Source organism: Gavialis gangeticus, unplaced genomic scaffold (genome assembly GCF_001723915.1).
Source record: "Gavialis gangeticus isolate Ggan-Ray unplaced genomic scaffold, GavGan_comp1, whole genome shotgun sequence".
Lineage (NCBI taxonomy): Eukaryota > Metazoa > Chordata > Crocodylia > Gavialidae > Gavialis > Gavialis gangeticus.
The window spans coordinates 177032361-177053927 of NW_017729024.1; the positions used below are offsets into that span (position 1 = coordinate 177032361).

Genomic DNA, 21567 nt, shown 5'->3' on the forward strand with positions numbered 1-21567 from the left:
ACCTGCATCTACACCCCTGAGCTGTACCAGCTTTTCCTCAGTTGCAACCAGAGATGAAGGCTGAGGTACCCAGTGCCAGGCAAGCCCGGATCTTTATCGTGGCTTTTATTTGCACATGTAAACTAGGACTTGTACACAGCCACATCAATCCAGCAAGGGCCATGTGTGTGCGGGTGTGCGCAGGGGGGTTATATCTGCTGGAGGCCTCACGTACTGTCCTATCTGTTGTGATACTCCCCAGTGTCAGCCTGGGCAGCCTGCAGGCTGGCACAGTGACATGTCCCACTGTCTGTCAGGGGAAGCAGCTCAGGGGCAATACTGGTGTTTGCATCCAGGTCATCTGAAGAGTCAGAAAGGCTAGATGGGGAAGACCGCCCACACCACGCAGAGGCTAGGGACCATCTAATCACCAGTTTCCTGTTAGGGGTGACAAACTTCCTGCCCATCTCCACACTTTGTTTGCGGCAGTGGTGGGACCACGCCGACAAAAAGTGCCTTCACCCGTGATTTGCAAAGCAATGCTATGAAAGGAGAATTATTGGCTTTTAAAATCAGCCATAGCCACATATTTCACCCCTTAAATTCTCAGCTGTTACACCAGAGATTAGCATATATTCTTTCAAAACTTCAACAGTTGTTTCATGACTTTACAATGGGTGCAGTGTTCAGAATAGTCACAAATTATACCTTGCAGGAGGGATAAGTTATACTTGCCTACGTCTGTCTCCTTAAGCAACTGTTCCTTTTGTGTTCCTGAGCGGGACTGATGAACATTTTATCTTCACTTCAGTATATAACTGGCATGCCACACAATGGAGGAGGGTCTTTTCTGTGGCACATGTAGTCTAGGCTGATTTCTCTTTCCCTCCATAACTTCTAAGAAACTAGACCAGAGGACATCAAGGTGGAATAAAAGAAACTGGTAGCTGTCAAAAAACAAATGACGTATTTCTTACAATGGAAGCCAGGTAGAAGCAAGTACAACTCAGTGAATGCTAACTAGTCTGTATTACACGTGTATGGCACAGACCACGACTTGCTCACATAGCAGAGTCCGGGCAAAGTCTGCTTCTTGGCAAAACAGAGATGAAAATTATTGGGGGGAAGAAATCTGGTGCACTGAACTGTGCTTGGAGGACAAATGCTACAGCTACCCACCCTGGCTGCCCATGTCAATTAATGTGTGACAGAGGGACAAAATAGTGACAGGAGAGCACAGCCGTGCAGAATGTATATCAGAATGTCATTTCATGATCTGCCGAGGCGAATCTCACAGTGCATTACAAAAAATGGAGAATTAACGCTCCTCTATAGCCAGGGCCTCTATTTGTGTAAGTCAATCAGGACAGAAGCATCAGAACAACAAGGTCTCATGGCTTCCTTTGAAGCCAGAAGCCAGGATCCTTATGGCAAAGAGAAGAACACAGTGCATTAGACAGGAGGAGCTATTTCCCTTTAGAAAGTTCAGCAACCTCAAGATCCAGGTTCTGTTCAGCCATTACTGTCTTTTGAATTTTTTTTAAAGCTGTTGTTCTTACTGGCAATAAAAAAAATAAAATCAGCAGACTTGATTCTCCACTGCCTTGCGCCACTTGCACAAAATAAGGGGCAAGTAGGTAGAATGGGCTGTGGTTCCAGTGGGGCAGCCTTCTGCATCGTCTGCACTAAGAGTGCTCAAGTATAAATCATAGGATCTTAGAGCTGGAAGGGACCTCATCTAGTTCAGTTTCCTGCTCAGGGCAGGATCATCCCTAACTAAACCATCCCAGCCAGATGTCTGTCTAACCTGCTCTTGACGACTTCCAAGGATGGAGATTCCACGACTTCTGTAGGTGGCCTGTCCCAATGTGCGACCACCCTCCTCGTCAGAAAGTTCCTCCTAAACACGAGTCTAAACTTCCTCTGCTGCACGTTGAAGCCATTGCTGCTAGTCCTGTCCCCTACAGCCACAGAGAAAAATCTGTCTTCATATAATCATGCTTCTGGTATTTGAAGACTTATCACATCCCCCCGCAGTCTTCCATTCTCCAGACTAAATGGCAACACGTAATGTAAAAAGCAGCAAAACTCCAACCCAATGTTATTTCTTATAGCACAAAATTACTCAAGAACTTCTCTCTTCTACGTCTTGACTAATTAGATACTCTGACTTTGAATAAATAAGCCCTGCCTTGGTGAATCCAAAGCATAAATATCCTGTCCTTTACTATTTGGGACAAAATAGTTCAATTAGCTGGCAAGCTTGACATTTAATCCCTGTGGAAACCACACTGATATCCCAGTGTAGAATTTGGTCCACAGGGATCAATTTTCCTACTTCAGTGCCATGGCTGGTGAAGAGGAAGATGAAGTTCTGCAAAGGGCATAGGGTAAATATCTTGAATATAGCACCCATGTTATCCAGCTCAGTCATTCTCTACCGAGTTCCTCTGCTCTCTGTTGAGTGGGCTCACATGACTTACAATGCCCTCAGCATCCTGCCCTCTGCTCCACCCAAAATTTGGGTCCAAATTGCTCATAGATTGATCTCATCTGATGCCCAGGACCCCTTGTTGGTGCATCAAAACCAATCTGCTTCTTGTAGTTATGGCTCCATAGAATATCCCAACCATCTGTGTATCTTTTGGTAAGTGTTCTGGTTAATAGAATCAAAAAGCAACCTATCTAAATGCTGACTCCATAGCTGGGTTGAATGGCAATTGCAGCAGTGGAGGTGGGCAGAGAGGTACCTCAGTCCAGCATGATGAACACGAAGTCACAGAAAAGTGGGGCTAAAAAGGACTCAAGAGGTCATCTATACTAATTCCCTGCTGACAACAAGCTAGTCCATGTCTAAACTATTGCAGAGAAATATTGGTCTAACCTGAATTTAAAAATTCCCAGAGATGAAAATTCCTGTCTACATAATTTGTTCTGAACTGTATTGAAAGTTAGAAAGTTCCTCCTAGTTTCCAATCTAAATCTTCCTTGTTGCCATTCAAGCCTGCTGCTTCTCTTCCTGTTCCCTGTGGACTGAAGGAATAATTGATCACCATCCTCTTTATCACAGGTCTTTTCGCATTTGAATCTTATTATGAAATCCCTACCTAATCTAAACTAAATAATTCCAGTTCTTGAAACCTTTCCTCAAACACTGTTTTCTAGCCCTCTAATCATCTCTGTTGCTCTCCTCAAGACTCTCATCAATTTGTCCACAATTTTAAACACATGCAGATACCAAGGGGAAAGACAATTGTTTCAAATGTTCCAGATAAATATAGGCAGCAGTAAGGGGGTGATACATAAAACAAACCAAGGGGGAATAGAGGTTGCACACTGAAACCATATAAAACTCACCCATTACCAGTAACAAGAAAAAGGAACAGAAATAAATTTTTCATTATTTTGAAATTCAATCAGCTATGACTGTCCAAATCCCACTGGGAGTTTTGCTTGTGTGACAGGGGGCACGCTCGAAGCCAGGTCTCATGCCAGCCCGTCCACCTGTCTCTATGCGGCAGTCCACCCAGTCTCGCCTGCCGTGACTTTGCTGTTCCATAAACTGGTGGAAAATGTGGGAGACTACTAGGGCTGTGCGAAACAGCACCGTTCCGTTTCACCTTGAGTTTCGATGGTCCTATGGAACAGTGTTCTGTTTCGAATTTCATTTCGAGTTGAAACAGCTGTTCCACTCCAGTGAAACAGAAAGGCTGTTTCGATGTTTTGCTAAGGATAGGAAGTCAGCCCGTCTGCAGCACTAGATCACGCCGGAGTAGAAGATAGCCCAGTTGGGCTGCTTTCCCGACCCTTGCACTCGAACAAAAAAAATGTTTATTAAGTGGTCCACCAAGACCCTCAGCAATTTTCAAGTTGTCCATGAAAAAAATGAAAATAAAAAAAAATTGGAGAACCACTGCTCTATCTGATACTGAATTTTACTACTGGGAAAACTGAAGCTGTGGAGTTGAGTGTTGCCATTCACTAAAGAGGTGTAGAATTGGGCCCCAAGGACAAGATCCAGAGAGATACTCTAGGTGATTCCAACATTCACATCTAAGCCCCAGGAGGTGATTCAAGAAGCTTAACTTTACCCTCTGCCTCAGTGAAAGAAGTTAAGGGTTTCTACAGGGCATCTTAGAGCGAGGGACAGATTACAGCTAAACAATGGCAACCACTAAGCACAGGGATGTGCTCGGCTCAGTGCCATTGGTGTGAGTTTGGTGTGTTCGGACCATACCAAACAGATCAGGTCTCTCAGGATCTTAGGAAGAGAGCTTAGCATCAAACTGGGCTCCTGGCTATTCAGGGCAGCACGGTTCTGGGTATGTGCTAAAGCCTAACTCTAGATAGCAAAGTCCTTTTTCTGTCCAGAATGCAGGCATGGGATAAATTTCATCACCTCTAGGGTAGGTGGTCACTGAATCACTCTTACAGATTTGGAGTCTAAAAACTGCATATGTGCCTAAGTGCTAAGTAACTTGCCCAAGTTGACAAAGGGAACCAGTATCACAGCCATTGTTAAACTCACGAGCACCTTGCTCTGTGTGCTGTTTAGACCTCACATCAGCCCTAGGGGAAATTAGCTAAAGAGAGCCTCTCTGCAAACACTCGGCCTCTCTTCCAGTTACCATAGCTATTACTGAATATGTTATTAATAGCAAGTGAAATCTGGCTCAGCCCACCCCATCTGGTAGACACTGAACCCCAGCTGAAGCCATTACGAAATCCATCCGTGATATGACTTCAGAAACCCTGGTGAAATTCTGGCAAATATGCCAATCCTAATGTATACAGTTGGTTGGCAGCATCAGTCTACATGGCATACAGATGTTCATAGGTATAATGTAGGCTAAAAGGACCGAATCCCACTGATTTGCTATAAACTACAGACACGTTACTGCTTTGCATGAGAATAAACAAGCCCAGCTTTTGAACAGCGTATAATGAAAAGAAGCAACATACCCTTTGCCAAAAGGCCAGCAACCAACACTGGATATTTTAGGGGTGGGACAAAAAACAGTGCAGGATAAGTGTAGAAAGATACACTGCAGTCACAGACAGAGCTTGTATCTGTTTACTAATCTAGTCTAAAGAGAGAGGTTATTATTAACCCAACTATTCTCAGGTGTCAGACAGGAAGAAATACTTAATCCCAAAGTCCTTGCTGATATGATCTCTGTACTTCTGAAACAAGGTCTGGTTTAGATTGGTAAAAATGGAAATCCCTTAGTCAACAGGACACCTAACACTACCTCAACTGCAACCCTGGAGCGAACATCTCCAGGGTGAGTGAGAACCATCACTACCGACTTTGAGGGGAGATTTTAAGTCTGAACTGAAAATAAAGCAGCCAGTTCATTTCACATTGGCTAATGAACAGCCTCAGTCAGTATAGGCCTGAATGGGTCCACCTAACAATGCAAGAAAAAAAATACTAGTCAAACCATCTTGATGGCCCTGGACAGCCAAAGGATCACAGAAGCTGGAACAGGGGTGTTGGTTGTAGCCATGTTGGTCTAAAGACACAGGTAGATAAGATTCTTCGGGTAAATGTGATCTTTTTACTAGATAAACTAGCAAAATTGGGAAAAAATATTTTTTGCAAGCTTTTGGGCACAAACACCCTTCTTCAGGCACAGGGAGAGTCTGCTGTTGTTTTGTCTTCTCCTGGATGCTTTCATGTGCTCCTGGGTCCATCCAGGAGAACCCCAAAACTGTAACATGCACTTGAGCACATGTGGTTAGGAGGCAGATGACAGTGATACCAGCCTGCACTCCAGAAGTAGATGGGTAGGAAACAGTAACACTATATCCAGACCCCTTCTTTCTGACCTGGTCTACCATGGGTTAACCCACCTTTCTTCCTCAAACCACTTCCCATAATATGCTTCTTCAAGGTTCAATAAAAGCTATAACCAAAAACCGCCCCCCCAAAAAACAACAAAAAGAAAAAACTTTGCTTGTAGCATATTCACTGGACCATGACAGCTACAACACGCTGCTCCTCCAATATGGTATTACAGTGGTGCAGCTACTGTATTTACTTGAGCATTACAGCATTGCAGTAATCCATTTAGTGCTAACATTGACTGAGGGCAAAATCTAGTGCTAATCATTGTAGCCCCAATCAAACAAAGCAATTAAGCATTTGTTCAAATACAATCAACTGAATAATCCCTCCAGAAATGATCTAGAGCGCTGGTAAATGTTTTAGGGCCCATACTAGGATATAGCTGCCTGTAATAGCAAAGGACTGAATGCAATGAGACAGGAGGCCCCTTCTCCTGCTGTGTTCCTACTAGGGATAATTTCACATATTGGTCCAAGAGTCACAAATGCTGTATTTCCCAAAACCCCCTCCCATCTTTGTTCCTGCAAACTTGGCCTTGGAAATTACTGGGCAAGGCTGGCCCTCTGGGCCATCATCCTGAGCAGGCACTTTTGTGCCACATGCAAAAGAAGCCAAGTTCTGCCCTCGTTTATTCTGGCATCAATCGCAACTAACTCCACCAATTCCCATGCAGTTACCTGGATTTAAACTTGTGCAGCTCAGCACAGACTTTTCCTGTGTCAGCCCTGAGAGATTTCCTGTCTGTTACAAGCACGAGAGAAAGCAGCTTTGGAATCCAGTGGTGGGTGCCAAATTAATTATTCAAAGCAAGAGGGAAGGGTTTCTTCCTCTTGAATCTCTGGACCTGCTGCATTCTGTAATCCTTGACTAGAAGAAATGGATAATATAACGAACTGCAGCATTTATGTCCAAATGACTTGGATTCGGAGAGACAGCACAGGCTCATATTAGACATGTATCCCCTTTGGTGCTAATACAAATACTATTATTGTAAGTGCTTACAAACACACTGAAAACTAAGGAGAATCTTGTCTGTTCCAACCTGCGAGGACTGTTATGGTTTGGAGACTGTTATGCTTGATCAGCCATTACAAAGTCAGTGTTTCTTTCTGATGCACTACAGGAGGCCAATCTCTGGTCGTCTGGTGCTCCAGTTAAAAAGTAAAAGCATTTTTTGCCTTCATAGTGCCAGAGCACAAACTTCTTGGTACTTCGCTGGAACAATGAGGTTGAATTAGCTTAGAAAATGACACATTTGTTATTGAGGTTGAAGTTGCACCTAGGAAAACACTATGCCTTGCAGGGATAAGGCGCTTGGCTGGGCTTGCCGCAGGAGAAATCTGTGACATGACATTCAATATCTGCTGGAGATAGCAACATGCCTGCTAAAGCATGTGACTCCCCATGCTTCATGTCTCTGGCCAGACACTTTAGACATGACTGCCCAATAGAAAACATGCAATCAGCTCTGCAGTTCAGCCTAGATAAAATGTGAGGTTGACTTTTTTCCTTTTTTTTCTTTTTACATGTTACAGCATGTGACAGGAGGCAAACTAGGCGCTGGGTCCCACGCCAGCCCACCCATCTGTCTCTATGGGGCAATCCACCCTGTCTCACCTGCCATGACTTTGGTGTTCCCATAACCGGATGGTAAATGCAGGAGACTGCCCATTACATGCCCCGGTGCCAGGGGGCACTATCTGTGGCTCCGACCTCCCCTACACCGCAGCCCGTGCCTCGCAGATGGCATCCACATGGTGTTCTTAATCCACACCACTACTGATGTTCCAGGGTCTCATGGGGACTCTCACTCCCTCCCTGGAGCAGCAGGTCACTGTGCTCAACTACAGGTCTTACTTTCAACCCACACTCAGCCTCCTTGCAGCGGATGACTTACCGGTGTCAAGACTCACCTCTAACTCTGGCTGAGTCCCCCTACTTGGCCTCTGGCCCAAACTACGGCCTCAGGCATCCGAAGACATACTCCCCTCACATGGGGTTCCTACCATACTCTCTAGGGCCTCTGCACCATGCCCCACCCTGGGGTCTGCTCATCGTCTTCTCAATCAACTACTCACAGGGTTGGCCCTTGTGCTGCTGTTCAGGCTTACTCCCAGTTCGGCCCTACTCAACACACCCCTGGGACTGCCCTTCAGACCTACTCCTCATTCTGCCCTACTCAGCCCCATCATCTTGCACAGCCCTTCTGGCCTACTCCCATTCAGCCCTAGTCTGTGCAGGGCCACACTCTACACTCTTCATGCTACTCCCTCTGGGGTCTCTAGGATCTCGCATCCCTGATGGGCTCAGGTGGCACTTTGCTTGCCATGCCTGGCCCCACTGCTCCCACTCCCCAAGGTCTTACACAGCCCGCATGGGCTTAGGTGGCTGCAGCGGTACCTGGCCCCACTACAGCCTCCAAAGCCCACCCAAAGATGAGGTTAAGGTGCCCCTCCTCACCTTTCACCAGGGAGGTAACTGGCCTGGCATTTCCTGAGGACTCCCATACCACCAGGAGCCCCACCAGGTCACTGTTTCCCAGCAGGGTGTAGTTTTAGGTCATGCCCAGGACCAAAAGCCTCTAGCTCCTACCTGCTAGCTGTTCCATGCAGCTTAGCCAGGTGATGTTTCTGCCTGGGCTGCCAGCAGTGAACTGCTCTGTTCATATAGGCAGCCAGGGTTTTTAAATAGCCATGGCAATCAAGCACCTGCTGGCTGTTTGACTCAGCCCTTAAAGTGGCAGGTACTGCAAGTGCACTGCCACACAGGGAGTGGCCAAAGCCTACACTGGAAACCTATACCCACAAGATCTTTCTGGGGAAGAAGTTGCATTCGGGGCCCAATATGTGACTTTCTGATTGTTGGGGTTCCATCTGTCTGGGATATTGAGAGTTGCTGACCCGGAAACAAGTTTCTCCTCCGCAAAACTTCCAGAGGAGGTTTCCATCCCTTCAAAAACTTCAAAAACCATTCCCATCCCAGCTCAGAATCAACCAAAGGTTGGCAAAATATTTCAAGCAAAACACAGAATCATAGAAAAGTAGGGCTGGAAGGGACCTCCAGAGGTCATTTAGTCCAACCCCTGCTAGAGACAGAATCCCCCCTGTCCAAACCATCCTATATAAATAATTGTCTAACCTATTAGTAAAACTATATGGTCAACCCTGACGCAACCACAATACTTAACACTGTAACCTGCCACAGGTAAAGCAAGTTAATGTCCTGCTGCTACAAGGGTTGTATAAATACACTCAAGAGATCCAAAGAAGAGGGTCACATCCTCCACTGCAGAGGAAGGCAAAATGTGGTGAAGACCCACCCCAGAAACAGAAAAGCCAATAGTGTGGCAGTGAGGGCACTGCCCTGGGCTGTGGTACACCCAGCTACAAAACCTGTTCCGCCCAAATTCAGATAGGGTATTTCACCCTGAGTTGCCCATAGCACACTGCCACACACCCTAAAGGCCCCCGGCCATGCTTCCCGTTTCTCCTCCTCGTTCTCTGGGCTCTGGTACCAGGAGCACTAAGAGCTCAGGAGAGTCAGCCCCTCTGTTCAGGAACAAGAAGAAAGAACCTCCTGGAAAAGCCCTGCTTAGACTCCACAGACTTGGCAGGAAGGAGACCTAAAGGTTTATTTAAAAGTGGAAAAACCAATGTATTTTCCCCTCACCTTGTTCTGAGAAGTGGCCAAATTGTATTTTTTTGCTGTGAGTTTTCAAAAGCATTCAGCCTGAGGCAGAGATGCCAGCATGGGCACATCCACTCCAAGCAATTAGGGACTGGCTAAGTTCTGAGCACACAAAACCAGGATCCTTTAGGGCACCACTGAGGTGGTGTGGCCCAGGGGCAGGGTGCCATAAGCAAGCTCTGCCCACCCACTCACATGCTCCGAGCTCAGAAATACATCAAAGACACCACCCTGCAGCTATCCCCAGCAGTCACTTTCCAGCACAACAGAAACAGTCTTGAGAAGAGAGACACCTCAGGGTACCTTGCATGGTGCACCCTCCATTTGGAGCATCTTCTGGGAGTGCGTGGGCAGAGCATGCTTAGCAACACCCCAACCGGAGTGTGCTGCTGCTGCCATATAAACAGACTTCGAGTGGAAAGTGTCAGGCAACCCAGCTAGAGGCAGTGCTGAGAACAGGGCTGGACAACTGAGTTGGCCCTACGGGTCAGATTCAGCCTGCAGAGTTCCTTGCAGACCGGATGACTTGCTTCCAACAGTGGGGCAGCTTTTGGCATGTGGCTGCCCAAGTCTCTGCCTTGGTGCAGCTCCCAAACTAGTGGGTGAACATGGCTACTGCTCCCCACCCCCATCCCCTGCCTCCGGTTTGGGTCACCAGAAGGGACCAAAGAAAGAGCCCGAATCTGACAGCAGTCGAGGGAGTGAAGGGAGCAAGTGGTGATGGTCTTCACCCCCTGGCTTCCAGAGCTGCACGGGCTACAATTTAACTCCTTGCAGGCCACGTGCAGTCCATGGGCCACCACTTGGACAGACCTGACCTAGAACAGAGATTAACCATGGAATAGTGCCGACACCTGTACTACACCTGACATCTGCTGCTACCTGTACCGCATCCGGTCCACGTGAACTGATGCCGCCCTTTAACGTTTCATGCATAAACGTCTGAGAAGGATTGAGTGGTGTCATAACCGTGTTACAGATGTGACTAGTGTGCGGTATATTTTAAGCACATTGCTAAGAGGTGCTGTTAAGGAAGATTATAGATGATGATGATGATGATGATGATACGCATTGTATCTTAAACAATTGTTTAACTGTTGTCTACTAATCACCAATTAGCCCTCTTAATGTCTTTTTTAGAAAGTAGGACCTTAATACAATATAAGCCTCCCCAACCTTTTCTGTCTTTACAAGCATTACATAATTAGCACTCACTACCAGCTTTTCCATGGGATACTGAGATACCGTAAGCATCTATGAAATGAAATGCCTACGCCCGAGAGACAGCAAAACAAATATGCACCTGCATCTGGGAGAATGTGAAGAAAAGGATTCCTAATGCGGGTGACAGACAGAAAGAGCCACTGCACTGTAATAACTATCCTTGTAGCCTTACTACACTCCTGAGTTCATTAGTAAAATACTCTCCCTTGTTCAATTATTGTGTGTGTGAAGCCTGGTTTTAAATAAATATCAACTTGCAGGTATTTGTGATATTAGCATTACAAGGGCATACATCCCCACTAGGTCTCTTTGGACACATAAGCATATGCAGCAGCTGGATGCCCTGGACTCTATTAGCAAAGACTAATCTCCCTGACATTTCTTCTCTCCTACAGCAGGAATAGAAGATGCTGGTTACAGACCAGGAACAGAAACTGAAGGACCTCAGACCAAAAATGCCTAAAGAAAGACTTCACCCACAGGTAAGCAACAGCAAACAGGCATTCCTGGGAGAAGCAGGAGTTCAAGGAAAGCAAAATCCTATTTGGACCAAAAATGTGTTGCAAGCACATCTGGAACGTGTGTGCCGATCATGTCCTTAGCTCTTGACGAATGAGGCTGCATCATATATTAGAGGAGCTTTCTTCATGCTGTTATACATTTCACTCACACCAGTCCCATTGCAAATCCCTGCTCTCCTGGGCTGCAGCTAAATTAACTACCTTGCCCAAGGCTGGAAAGTGAATCAAAACCAGAATAAAACCCTACTCTGCCCAGCTCTATGGCTATTTCACTAGCAAGTACCATGTGGTCCAGGTTTTCTACCTGCTGAATGAGACCAATTCTTATTACTCAGTTCTTAACTAAATAACAGCCAGCAAGAAAGGATCCAAAGACCCTGGTGATGGGTAACCTTATAGAAAACCAGCTAGGAAGTAAATGCTAGAAAGGTGGCAAAGAAAAGACTATTTGTTTTAATTTCCTGTTTAGGGTCAAATCGGCCAAATCAGTTCTTAACTCTTTCAACTGAGCAGAGCTCAGTCGTTCAACTCCATGTGGTGCTGCCACTGGCAAGTATCCTCTTTCCCAAACTCTTCAGTCTGAGGCTTCAGGTACTTCCAAATCCATGGCAGACATCCTAAGTACAAGCCACAAACCCAGAGGCATTGGAGTTCAGATGCCTCCTAGTCTCAAAGATGCCCGCAAAAGGCCAAAGGAGCAAGTTAGGGGGAAAGCCCAAGAGCAATCAGAAGTTGTGTAGGCAAGATCCTTGCATTTGGAGGCATTTATAGACTCACAGAGGTCAGCCCTCTCACAGCGCAAGGGACAAGCCTTCACCCTCTAACTACACCAAGTCATCTGAAGCCAAGAAGAAGGGTATCTTTGTAGCAAAGGGGGCTCCCCCACTAGCCACAGTGCTAGTTTCCGCACTTGCCTTTGGGCACACCACCCACCTGACTCGTCTGCCATGCCTTGTTGTTAATTAAAGTTGTTAATTAATTAAGGTGGGAGGCTGCCCATTCTTGCCCCGATGCTGGGGGCACTATCTGCAGCTCTGTTCCTCCCCTACAACGCAGCCCAAGCCCCGCAGATAGCATCTAGGTGACACAGTGCTCCTGGCCTACAGCCAGACCAAGCTTAGGCCTCATTGTCAGGCCTCAGACACTCGCATTCATACCGCCCTCCTCTCACTAGGTCCTCTCACTCCACCCTCTCTCACAGGGTCTCTTTCTCACGTCGACAACTTATACTGCCTTGCTCCCTCTTGGAGCGGGCCCCTTAGGCCATAGGCTTTACCTAGTTCATACCTTGGCTGGCAGACGTACCGTCTTTTGGGCCTCTCCCATGACCCTCACTGGGGTAGCAGCCAGCCAATTACCTGGCCGGGTCTAAACTTGCCCTAGCCCCTTCCCAGGGCAACTCCCAGCCCTCTGGTTCTTCTCCCACACTGGGGTCCCTCCTCTCTGCCCCCTTTCTAGGGCCACCTCTCACTGGGGCCTTCTCAACCCACACCATGACTAGTGTTCTGGGGTCTCACGAGGAATCTCGCTCCCCCCCGGAGCAGCAGGTCATTGTTCTCAGCTCAGCTATAGGTCTCACTTTCGACCCACACTCAGCCTCCCAGTGGTGGAGGACTTACCGGGGTCAGGACTCGCCCCTCTCTCTGAGAATGAGCCCCCTTTACTCGGCCTCTGGCCCAAACTACAGCCTCAGGCATCTGGAGATATACCTTCGCCTACTGTCTTCACCAGGGCTCCACATCTCCATCCCCTCACTGGGGCCGTCCCCTCACTGGGGTCCTGCTTTCCACCCCCTCATTGGGGCCATGGGACTTCCCTCCCTTGTGGGCTCAGGTGGCCACAGCCGTGCCTGTCCGCCACTCTTGCTCCTCGGGATCTTGCACTCCTCATGGCCGAGGCGGCCGCAGCCGCGCCTGGCCCCACCACCTCCGATGTTATATAACCCACCCAAAGGTGAGGGCTAGGGTTAAGATGCCCCTACCTGCCTTTCACCGGGGTGGTAACTGGCCTGGCATTTCCTGGAGGCTCCCACGCCACTGAGAGCCCCACCAGGCCACCCACTCCCAGCAGAGTGCAGTTTTATGTCATGCCCAGGACCAGGAGCCTCCAAGCCATCCCCTACAGCTCCTGCCCTTACCTCCAGGATGTTGCTTGGAGCCTTGCAGCCAGGCGACGTTACTGCCAGCAGCGACCTGCCCTGTTTATATAGGTGGTCAGAGATCTAAAATGGCTGATGCAATCAAGCACCTGCTGCCTGCTTGGTTCCAGTCGTGAAGTGGCAGGCACCAACAGTGCCCTGCCACAATCTTCCCTGCCAGGTAAGTAAAACCACTTGCGTTGAAAACCACTTGATCATAGTATCTCCCCTGCCAGGACTCCTGGAGATCAGTGCAGTTCTTAACAAACCAGTACTTTGTTGCTTTGATGCAGGGAGCAAGAGGCTGCTTTTTGTTCACAACTAGGAGAAAAATAATCCAAATTGTAAATGGTTTAAATTTCATGACGATGAGGAAATGTCATGCTGTGGAGATGTAGTTGGGGATTAAAATAAAACAAACAAACCTAAACAAAACCAAAAAAAATTGAGGAGGAAGCTTTTTGGGCTAGGGACAGAAGTTACACATAAACTGGTATAGGCGATTGGAAACTTGCTCAGGCCTGTAACACAACAGAAGCTCAGTGCACGTAAACCACTTTCAAAATGACTGAAACTGGCTCAAGATAAACCTGGATGGATGTAGTATCAGGCTTAACTGGTTTACATTAAATCAGTTTATTGAACTTCCATCCCAGATCCCTTCCAGATTCAAGTTAACTTACAGTCCCCCAGCATCCCAGGATGCTTTGCACCTCCTCCACAACACCTCCCCCCTTGCAGGGTGAATGGGCTTGGCTTGACTCACGTGGTCTGTTCCAGCCAAACAGAAAGGTGTGCTCTTGCATCCCCCAGCTTCTGACCTGGGCCACTGCAGATATATAGCTGCATTTCCAGAATCAAATGAACGTCTGTTCACTTGCTTATCAGTTCAATCTACTCAGCTTAAACTAACCTGCAAAGATTGAATCGATTCAGCCTCAGGCTTTTTGTCTGTCTGTACTTAGCCTTGACATACAATTAAAAAAAAATAGTTATGATCATGTAACCTCTCTCTATTCCTGGCCCCTTTCAAATGTCTCCTCTCCTGAAGCACATTACCCTGACATGCAAAGAGAACTCTGCTGAATGGCACTGAATGACAGGCCCTCCTGAAAGAGGAGTTTTACTTTCAGCTCATCTTTTTCTGCATCCTCAATTTGCTTGCAGTCAGAAAACCAGATACCTTAATAACCTAAAATGCACTTGCAAGACATTTGGGCAATTCCACATGCAATTTTACCTGCAATTATTTTCAACCAAATATTGTGGGCATACAGAGGAGAAGGAAGGGAAACATTTTTTTTTAAACCTGGCCCTTCTTCATATCAATGGCCGTATGCAGACAGAATATCCCATGGCATATCCACTGTAGAATTCACTTGGCAGCTTGCTATTACAGCTGGGTTTTGATGCTGTGTATTGAGGCTACCATCAGAGCCAAGCCAGCCCAAATGAAGCATCAATGGGCAACAAGTGCTCTTTTTAAATATTTTTCTGACTATTGAATTACTGTGGATTTTAAAAAGCTTAAGGGCCAGAGCCTGTAAATGCTGGCGCACAGCCTTAACTTTGCATACCATGATTAGGCCCATTGAAGCGAAGAAAGTATTCACAGTGCACAAAAACTTTAACAACAGAAGAACTTGAATAACAGGACATAAAAACTTTAACATCAGGGCCTAAACACTGAGATTGGCTGAATTGGCATAAAAAACTTTAACAACGGGGCCTAAACACTGAGACTAACTAAACTCCACAGTGTTTGTTCTATACATTTTAGGCAATTGCACTCGTCTCTGTGAAGATTGACTCCCTATGCTACACATCAGTAGACTCTGATAAGGCAGCTATGGACTTCTGGTCTCACCACCTACACATAACACAGTCAGTTGAATTTATCCAATAACTCCTGTGGTTGAGGGAATTTTCCTTCCCTGCTATGTAGAGCCTCAACCTACCACAACTTCGTTCCCCAAAGAGACTGCTTCTGCCATCACGCTGCGATAGACTGGTGCTTGACGGCATAACCCCCAAGAGTTAGGCACCTAAATATCTTTGCAGATCTGGATCCGAGAGAAATCTGTTGTGCCCTAACATAGACCATCAGTCCTGGCACCCAACTGAAGATTCCTAGATAGGCATGTGTGTGTAGCTGCAGCCCTACCAAAATAGCTTTCCTTGTATATAAGTAAATGTCATTTATTTGCACCTCAGGACTTTCTGGCACTAGAAATATGTGCTGTTCCACTTGTCCTGAAAGTCTGGCTCCTTCTTCTAGTAGGAGGCACTGATTATTAGTCCCAATAAACCATGAGATACAAGACCTCAAACTTGTCATGTTTAGTAGGAGTGGTAGGGAATACTCGTCTAAGCTTCAGTGAAAAAGAGGGAAGGAGGTAATTTTAGACCAGAATACCTGTGCATCGTACAGGTATGTGATATTTATCTCCAAACATACACATGGGACAAGATGTAGTTGGTCACACATTGCTTGCATTTCTCTTCAACCCCAGCTGCTAAATCACATGAAAAAAAAGACAGCTAAATGTGCATTCAAACTCCTGCCTCATGTTTTTATCCATACAAGCAATTGCTGTAGATGCTCAAGGGATATTATGGGATTATAAATGGGAGGAGAGGTGCTGGTAGAGCATTAAACTCTGGTCTTCACCAAGGAAAAATGCTTGAGATCCCTTTACCAATATGGGGAGGGAAGATTTCTCGGGGATTTCACTTCAGGCCGTCCAGTTGAAGAAGCCACATCGACCAGGAAATGATGCCCTGTAGGGGGCTAGCTCCACAGACTGCCCGACTTCAAAGAGACTGCAGTTTAATGGACTTGGTTTTTTTTATAACTAAGACTTCGCAAGTGGCCATTTTGCCAACCACATTAATTTCTAGAGCAGCTTCCCACCAAAATTTCCACATGGTTTACAGATGCTCATTAATGCTTCAATGAATGACATTAAACATTGAAGGCTAGATGCTTTTCCACCAGTCCCTAAGTAAAACGAGGCTCTAAGTATGATCCAATTCCACCCTATACAAGTCCCTGAAAAACTGCTACTGCAAAAGATGGGTGGGTCCTCCTCTCCTCACTGCTTTTTGTGACTTCACTATAAGGCTAAGTCGATACATTAAAAGATTTTAGGGACTCAGGGAGGGTAGGACATACCCTCCCTGATCATATGTAGATGCCTAATAGATGGAATAGGATCTTAGCAAAAGCATTTATGTTTTTTGTGTGTGTGTGGTGGGGGGGGGTTAAAGACACTTTTCATGTTCCAAGCCAAATCAAGTCCAAATCCACGAGTTCAGAACCATAAGTGGCCCTACAACCGGCAAACAACCTCCACCGTCACCAGGGGCTTCAGATATTTCCAAAGTCTTTTGGCAGGCATCCTATGTGCAGGCCCAAGCCCAGAGGCTTGGGGGCCAGATGCCCCCAAGTTTTGCCTGCCCTCAGCCATATGGCCGCAGAAGCAAGCTAAGGAGAAGCTTCCCATTTCCATAAAATGGGCTTTAAGCTCCACCACCTTGGCAGGTACTAAACCACACCAGAAGAACAGTTATCCCCGGGAACACTTAAGGAAAACTGCCTTCATGGACCCAGACACATGGTGTTTCCCCTGCCATGTAAGTATTTATGTTTAGAAATCCACTTAACCGGACCAGGGAACTGTGGCTGTGAGCAGTTAAAGGTTTGGCCCACGGCCATACAATGACTTGGTGAGTCAGGGAAAATATCTAGAGACATTAGAAGCTCACTCTCCAATGTGTTTGGATAATAGGCAGGCACAGAAAAGAGAGAGAAAGAGAAACAGCTCAGAGGTTGCCACTGGAAGAGTATACTCCAGCCTCAAAGAAAAGTGGAGCTTGGGACCTTCCATCGCTTACCCACTTGGCTGATTGGCACAAGAGGACACTTTCCTACACAGACTTCTGCATGGCCCTTGCTATTCTGTCTTCCATCTCGGTTCTTGTGGCCCAGCCACCACCGCAGTGTCTGAGTGACTGGCATTAATGGCCCTATATATACACATCCTTAGATGCACATAAGGTCTAGCAATATGGTTCTGACGCACAGAACACAGTTAGGTCCTTTAGAGCAGTGGTCTCCGAAGTGGGATGCGCGCAAGACGATCCATTGGGGTGTGGGAAGTAAATATTAGAACTTCTATTTAGATGTATATTTATATAAATATACTTATATTGGGGTGTGCATGCTCAAAAATTTTTTTACTGATGGGGTGCGCGAATATAAATATACATATATTGGGGGTGCATGCTCAAAATTTTTTTACTGATAGGGGTGCGCGATCAAAAAAGTTTGGAGACAACTGCTCTAGAGAGCTCACAACTGGCCAAAGGGATACTACTTAATGCCACTGACAGCATAGTAGGTGTATGCAGAAGAGTTTGTAATCATTAGGGTAAAAAAGGGAGCTATAAGCAGGTCCTTATCTGTTGAGATGAGATGTATTGGTACATCCTGTTTAGGGAACATTTCACTGGCAGTTCTCAATGTATATGTCTGAGGAAAGGCAGGGAGGCAAATAGCCCTGGTACTACCTACCATTTGGCTTTGGTGTGAGACAGAGATAAGTTGAGGGAGGAGGAGCGGACACTCAGCAGGTGGCCTAGTCTGGGGTTGGAAGGCTGTGGGAACATGGAGGCAACAGCAAGCGGCCAACTTAACCCAAAACTGAGCAAGAAAAATGAAGAGTGAGGCCACTGTCTGCCCTCTCCTTAGCAGACTATAGCTGGCAAGGCCAGGAGGCTATACAGGGAAAGGGGAGGGGAGGCAGGGAGGGCTCCCTTGGAGGACTGGGTTTTATACACACAAACTTCCAAGCTGAGCTTCAGAGTCTGCCTTCTCATCACCTCCTAAATGGCCTCCAATTTCTTTTGAGGATACCCCGTATTTTGCGTGGAATTAAGTCCATAGACTCACATTGGCTGTCTGGGTTGCAATGCAAGGTCCTGGAAGCACAGGCATAGCTCTAGGCCTGGACGAGACTGTACAGAAGTCAGAGAAAACGTGTGTGCGTTAACAGAGCAAAGTTTGGCCCAGTAACTTCAAAGCAACTATCCTTCTGCATCAGCTCACTTAAGGGGATTTGGAAGCACTCTCAAATTTCAGCTCTCTTATGAATTATATATACACATACAGAAGATAGATAGATAGATACCTATGTGTATATGTATGTAGCTGCAGAATTGACCCAAATTCACTTTAAAACCTATTGATTTTGCACCTATTAACCCTAAAGGTACACTGTACAAATAACTTTGCAAAATGTAGTGAATAACTCAGTTAACATTAACGCTGACAGAAGCAATGGTAGCTGCAATTCAGTTACACGTAGCTGGGATTTCCCCATGTACCACATCGCCCCACCACTTTATGTCTTTTGTTTTTCTGTCCCTTGGAATTAGATTCACCTTGCTCTTCACTCACCAGTGCAACGTGCCAAAAGGGTGGAATTTCTCCTCCCCGTTACTAATAAAGTAAGATATCAAGGACATTAGGTGCAATAGATACCAGCAACTCCCAGCTTATAAAACATTTATGACAGCTCTCTTTTCTTTTAACAAATAAGGCAATCAGCACGCAAACACCCAGCTCTATTGTGTTTTTACTACCTTTAAGGGTCACTAGTGTACTTTGGAGGAACCAGAGGTTTTTCTGCAATGCTTACAATCTCTGCACTGAGGTGTTTGACAGGGCACGCTTCAGTCAATAGTAATGTCACCAAAAAGCAGTAATGAATGAAATCGTGTATTAGAGGAACACGCTTACTTAAAACAATAAGGCAAATCAAAAGCAATAGCAATGCATGTGATGCAAGGAATAGATACAGCTCGGCACAAACCAAGCAAAAAAAGGGATTCTGGTTCAAAGGAGGTACAAACAGTCTGTATTCATCCAGAAGCAACCTAGTACTTATTACTCTTGATGCCAAAGATGACTTCTCCTTTTTCTGGTGCAATAATGCAGCCTGGAGTTTCATGTTGGTTCCATGTTTGCAAACCCAGGTCCCCCACCACTTACTCTCTTTCACACATGAACATCCAAAAAGAGTCAGAAAATTATTTTTTGGTGGATGGGTCTTCCCCCACAGTTCCCGGACTAGCCATGGTGAGCACTTTCACCCAAACACACTACCAAAGCCAAGGATTCAGTGGCATCATATAGCTATAAAGCAGTGGTCAGCAACCGTTTCCAAAATGGCCCAACTCAGGTCCGAGGCGGGCCAGCACTAAGTCATGAAATGAAGGCAGTTCTGAGGATCTCAAACACATGGCGTGAGTATTATCAAGCCCAATTGTCCCATTCATCCATTTGCTGAAACTTCCTGTGGTTTCTCACTGCACACACTGCTCTTGCTCCAGAAAGCTCCCTACCTTTGGTCATAAGTATGTGTGATGCCTTGCATAATAGGCATCCGATCCCTAGCTGAGGCTTCCAGGTGCTACTGTCATGCCAATTATAATTGCAATGAGCTGGGAATTATACAGCAAATTACTTTGGTGGCCACCAGCTAAAGACATGCGCACACGCATGCACACACACAGAGCACTACATCATCGGTGTGGTGACTCTTCCACATTCAAAACCCCTGCTACATGTTTCTGTTATACATCCTCCTGCAGGAAAAAACAACACTTGTGGTTAGGAAAAGACCTGAAGAGGAGACTTCCCAGACCGCAGGAATGCAAACAGGCAGCACCAGAAGCCCCCTCCCATGGAGAGATTAGAAAGGACCCTACTGACCTCTCTTCTTGTAATACTCATCTTCCATTTCATTGCCAGAATCAGAGTGATAGTCCCGAAGTTCCTGCTCGTACAGCACCGCATAATCCGGCTCATCATCTTGCTTCCTGTCTCCCTTCCCCTTCTTGTCCTTCTTGGCTTTCTTCTTCTTCTTCTTCTTCTTTGCCCGCTCGTGCTCTTCCTCGCTGTCATTTTCATTTCTCTTTGTCCGCTTTTTCTTCTTCGTCTCGCCACCAGCCAGCTCCTCTTTGGACTCCGATATCTCTTCCTTTTCAGCGGCTTCATCCTCCCCCTCTTCTTCCTCTCCTACCTCCTGCTTCTCCTCCTGCTCCTGCTCCTCTTCCTCCTCGTCTTCCTCCTCCCCCTCCTCCTCCACTTTGTTCTTTTGGGCCTTTTCCTTCATGACATTATCAGTCTCGTCTTCAATGCATTTAACAAGGTGCACAGCTGTCGTCTGTCCTGGACCACAGCCACTCTTCCCTCGATCTTCCTTCTGATGTTGATTGTCCAAACTCCTTGTTTCTCTTTCCTCCTCCGATTGGGTTCCTCCAACTCTTCAGCGTCTATACACCTTTCCGCTTCACCAGCCAAGCTCTGATGCAGCGTAGGCTGGCCTTTCCTTCCTGAACCATTAGCAAGTGATTCGCCCTCTCCCTCTAACTCCTCCTCCCTTTCTTCCACTTCTTTGACCCATGCACTTTCCTCTTCATCCTCCTCCGTCTCTTCTTGCCTTTGGGTTTTCTCCTTTTTCGGTGATATTATTTATTCATCAGTCTGTACTGAGAACTGTCTTTTTTCATGCCTTTGGGGCCCCTGGATCAGAATCACTTAACAATCTGGGTCTACAGTATCAGACCTGGCCAATCAAGGTAACAGCTCCTTGGAAAATAGGTAGGGCAGAGGCACATGGTCAAACTGCTCCTTGCCCTTAGTATGAGTGCAAGCTCAGAAGAAGGGAAACAAAAAACCCTTACATGTCTCTCCCCTTCATGATCGCTAGCAATTGCAGGAACCTCATGAAAAATTACCTACTGTTACTAAGGTCATGTGACCATAAGAGAGACAGGCAAGTGAAAAAGGAGACCCCATCCAGCTACCTTATCTTACTGGTCTGCATTTCCTCTCCATTATTCATGATGTGAGGATCACCTTACAGATACACCTCTCAATTTTACATGGATTTTTTTTTTGACCAGTCCAGATATCATGACAATAGTGACCAACGTAGGCAACAAGCACTCTGATAAGCTCCACCTAGAGTGGCAAGCAGCATCATAAACCACTACAGGATTGAGTTACTGAGCCCCCTCACTTATTGTGCCATCTTTCCAATCAAATTAATGCCAAAGCTCAGTAAATTAAATACAAGAGGCAAAAGAAGACGCTGCGT

General features: G+C 46.3%; 1 protein-coding gene across 1 annotated transcript in view; it reads right to left on the reverse strand.

The window, feature by feature from the left end:
* Positions 1-21312, reverse strand: part of LOC109298160 (lipoxygenase homology domain-containing protein 1-like) — a 40879-nt gene extending 19567 nt beyond the window's left edge. The window contains exons 1-2 of the mRNA XM_019518295.1: positions 21285-21312; positions 20178-20423 (exon numbers count right to left, since the gene is read on the reverse strand). Coding sequence (XP_019373840.1) covers positions 20178-20423; positions 21285-21312 — 274 coding nt within the window. The remainder of the gene's footprint in view (positions 1-20177; positions 20424-21284) is intronic.
* Positions 21313-21567: the final 255 nt, after the last annotated feature.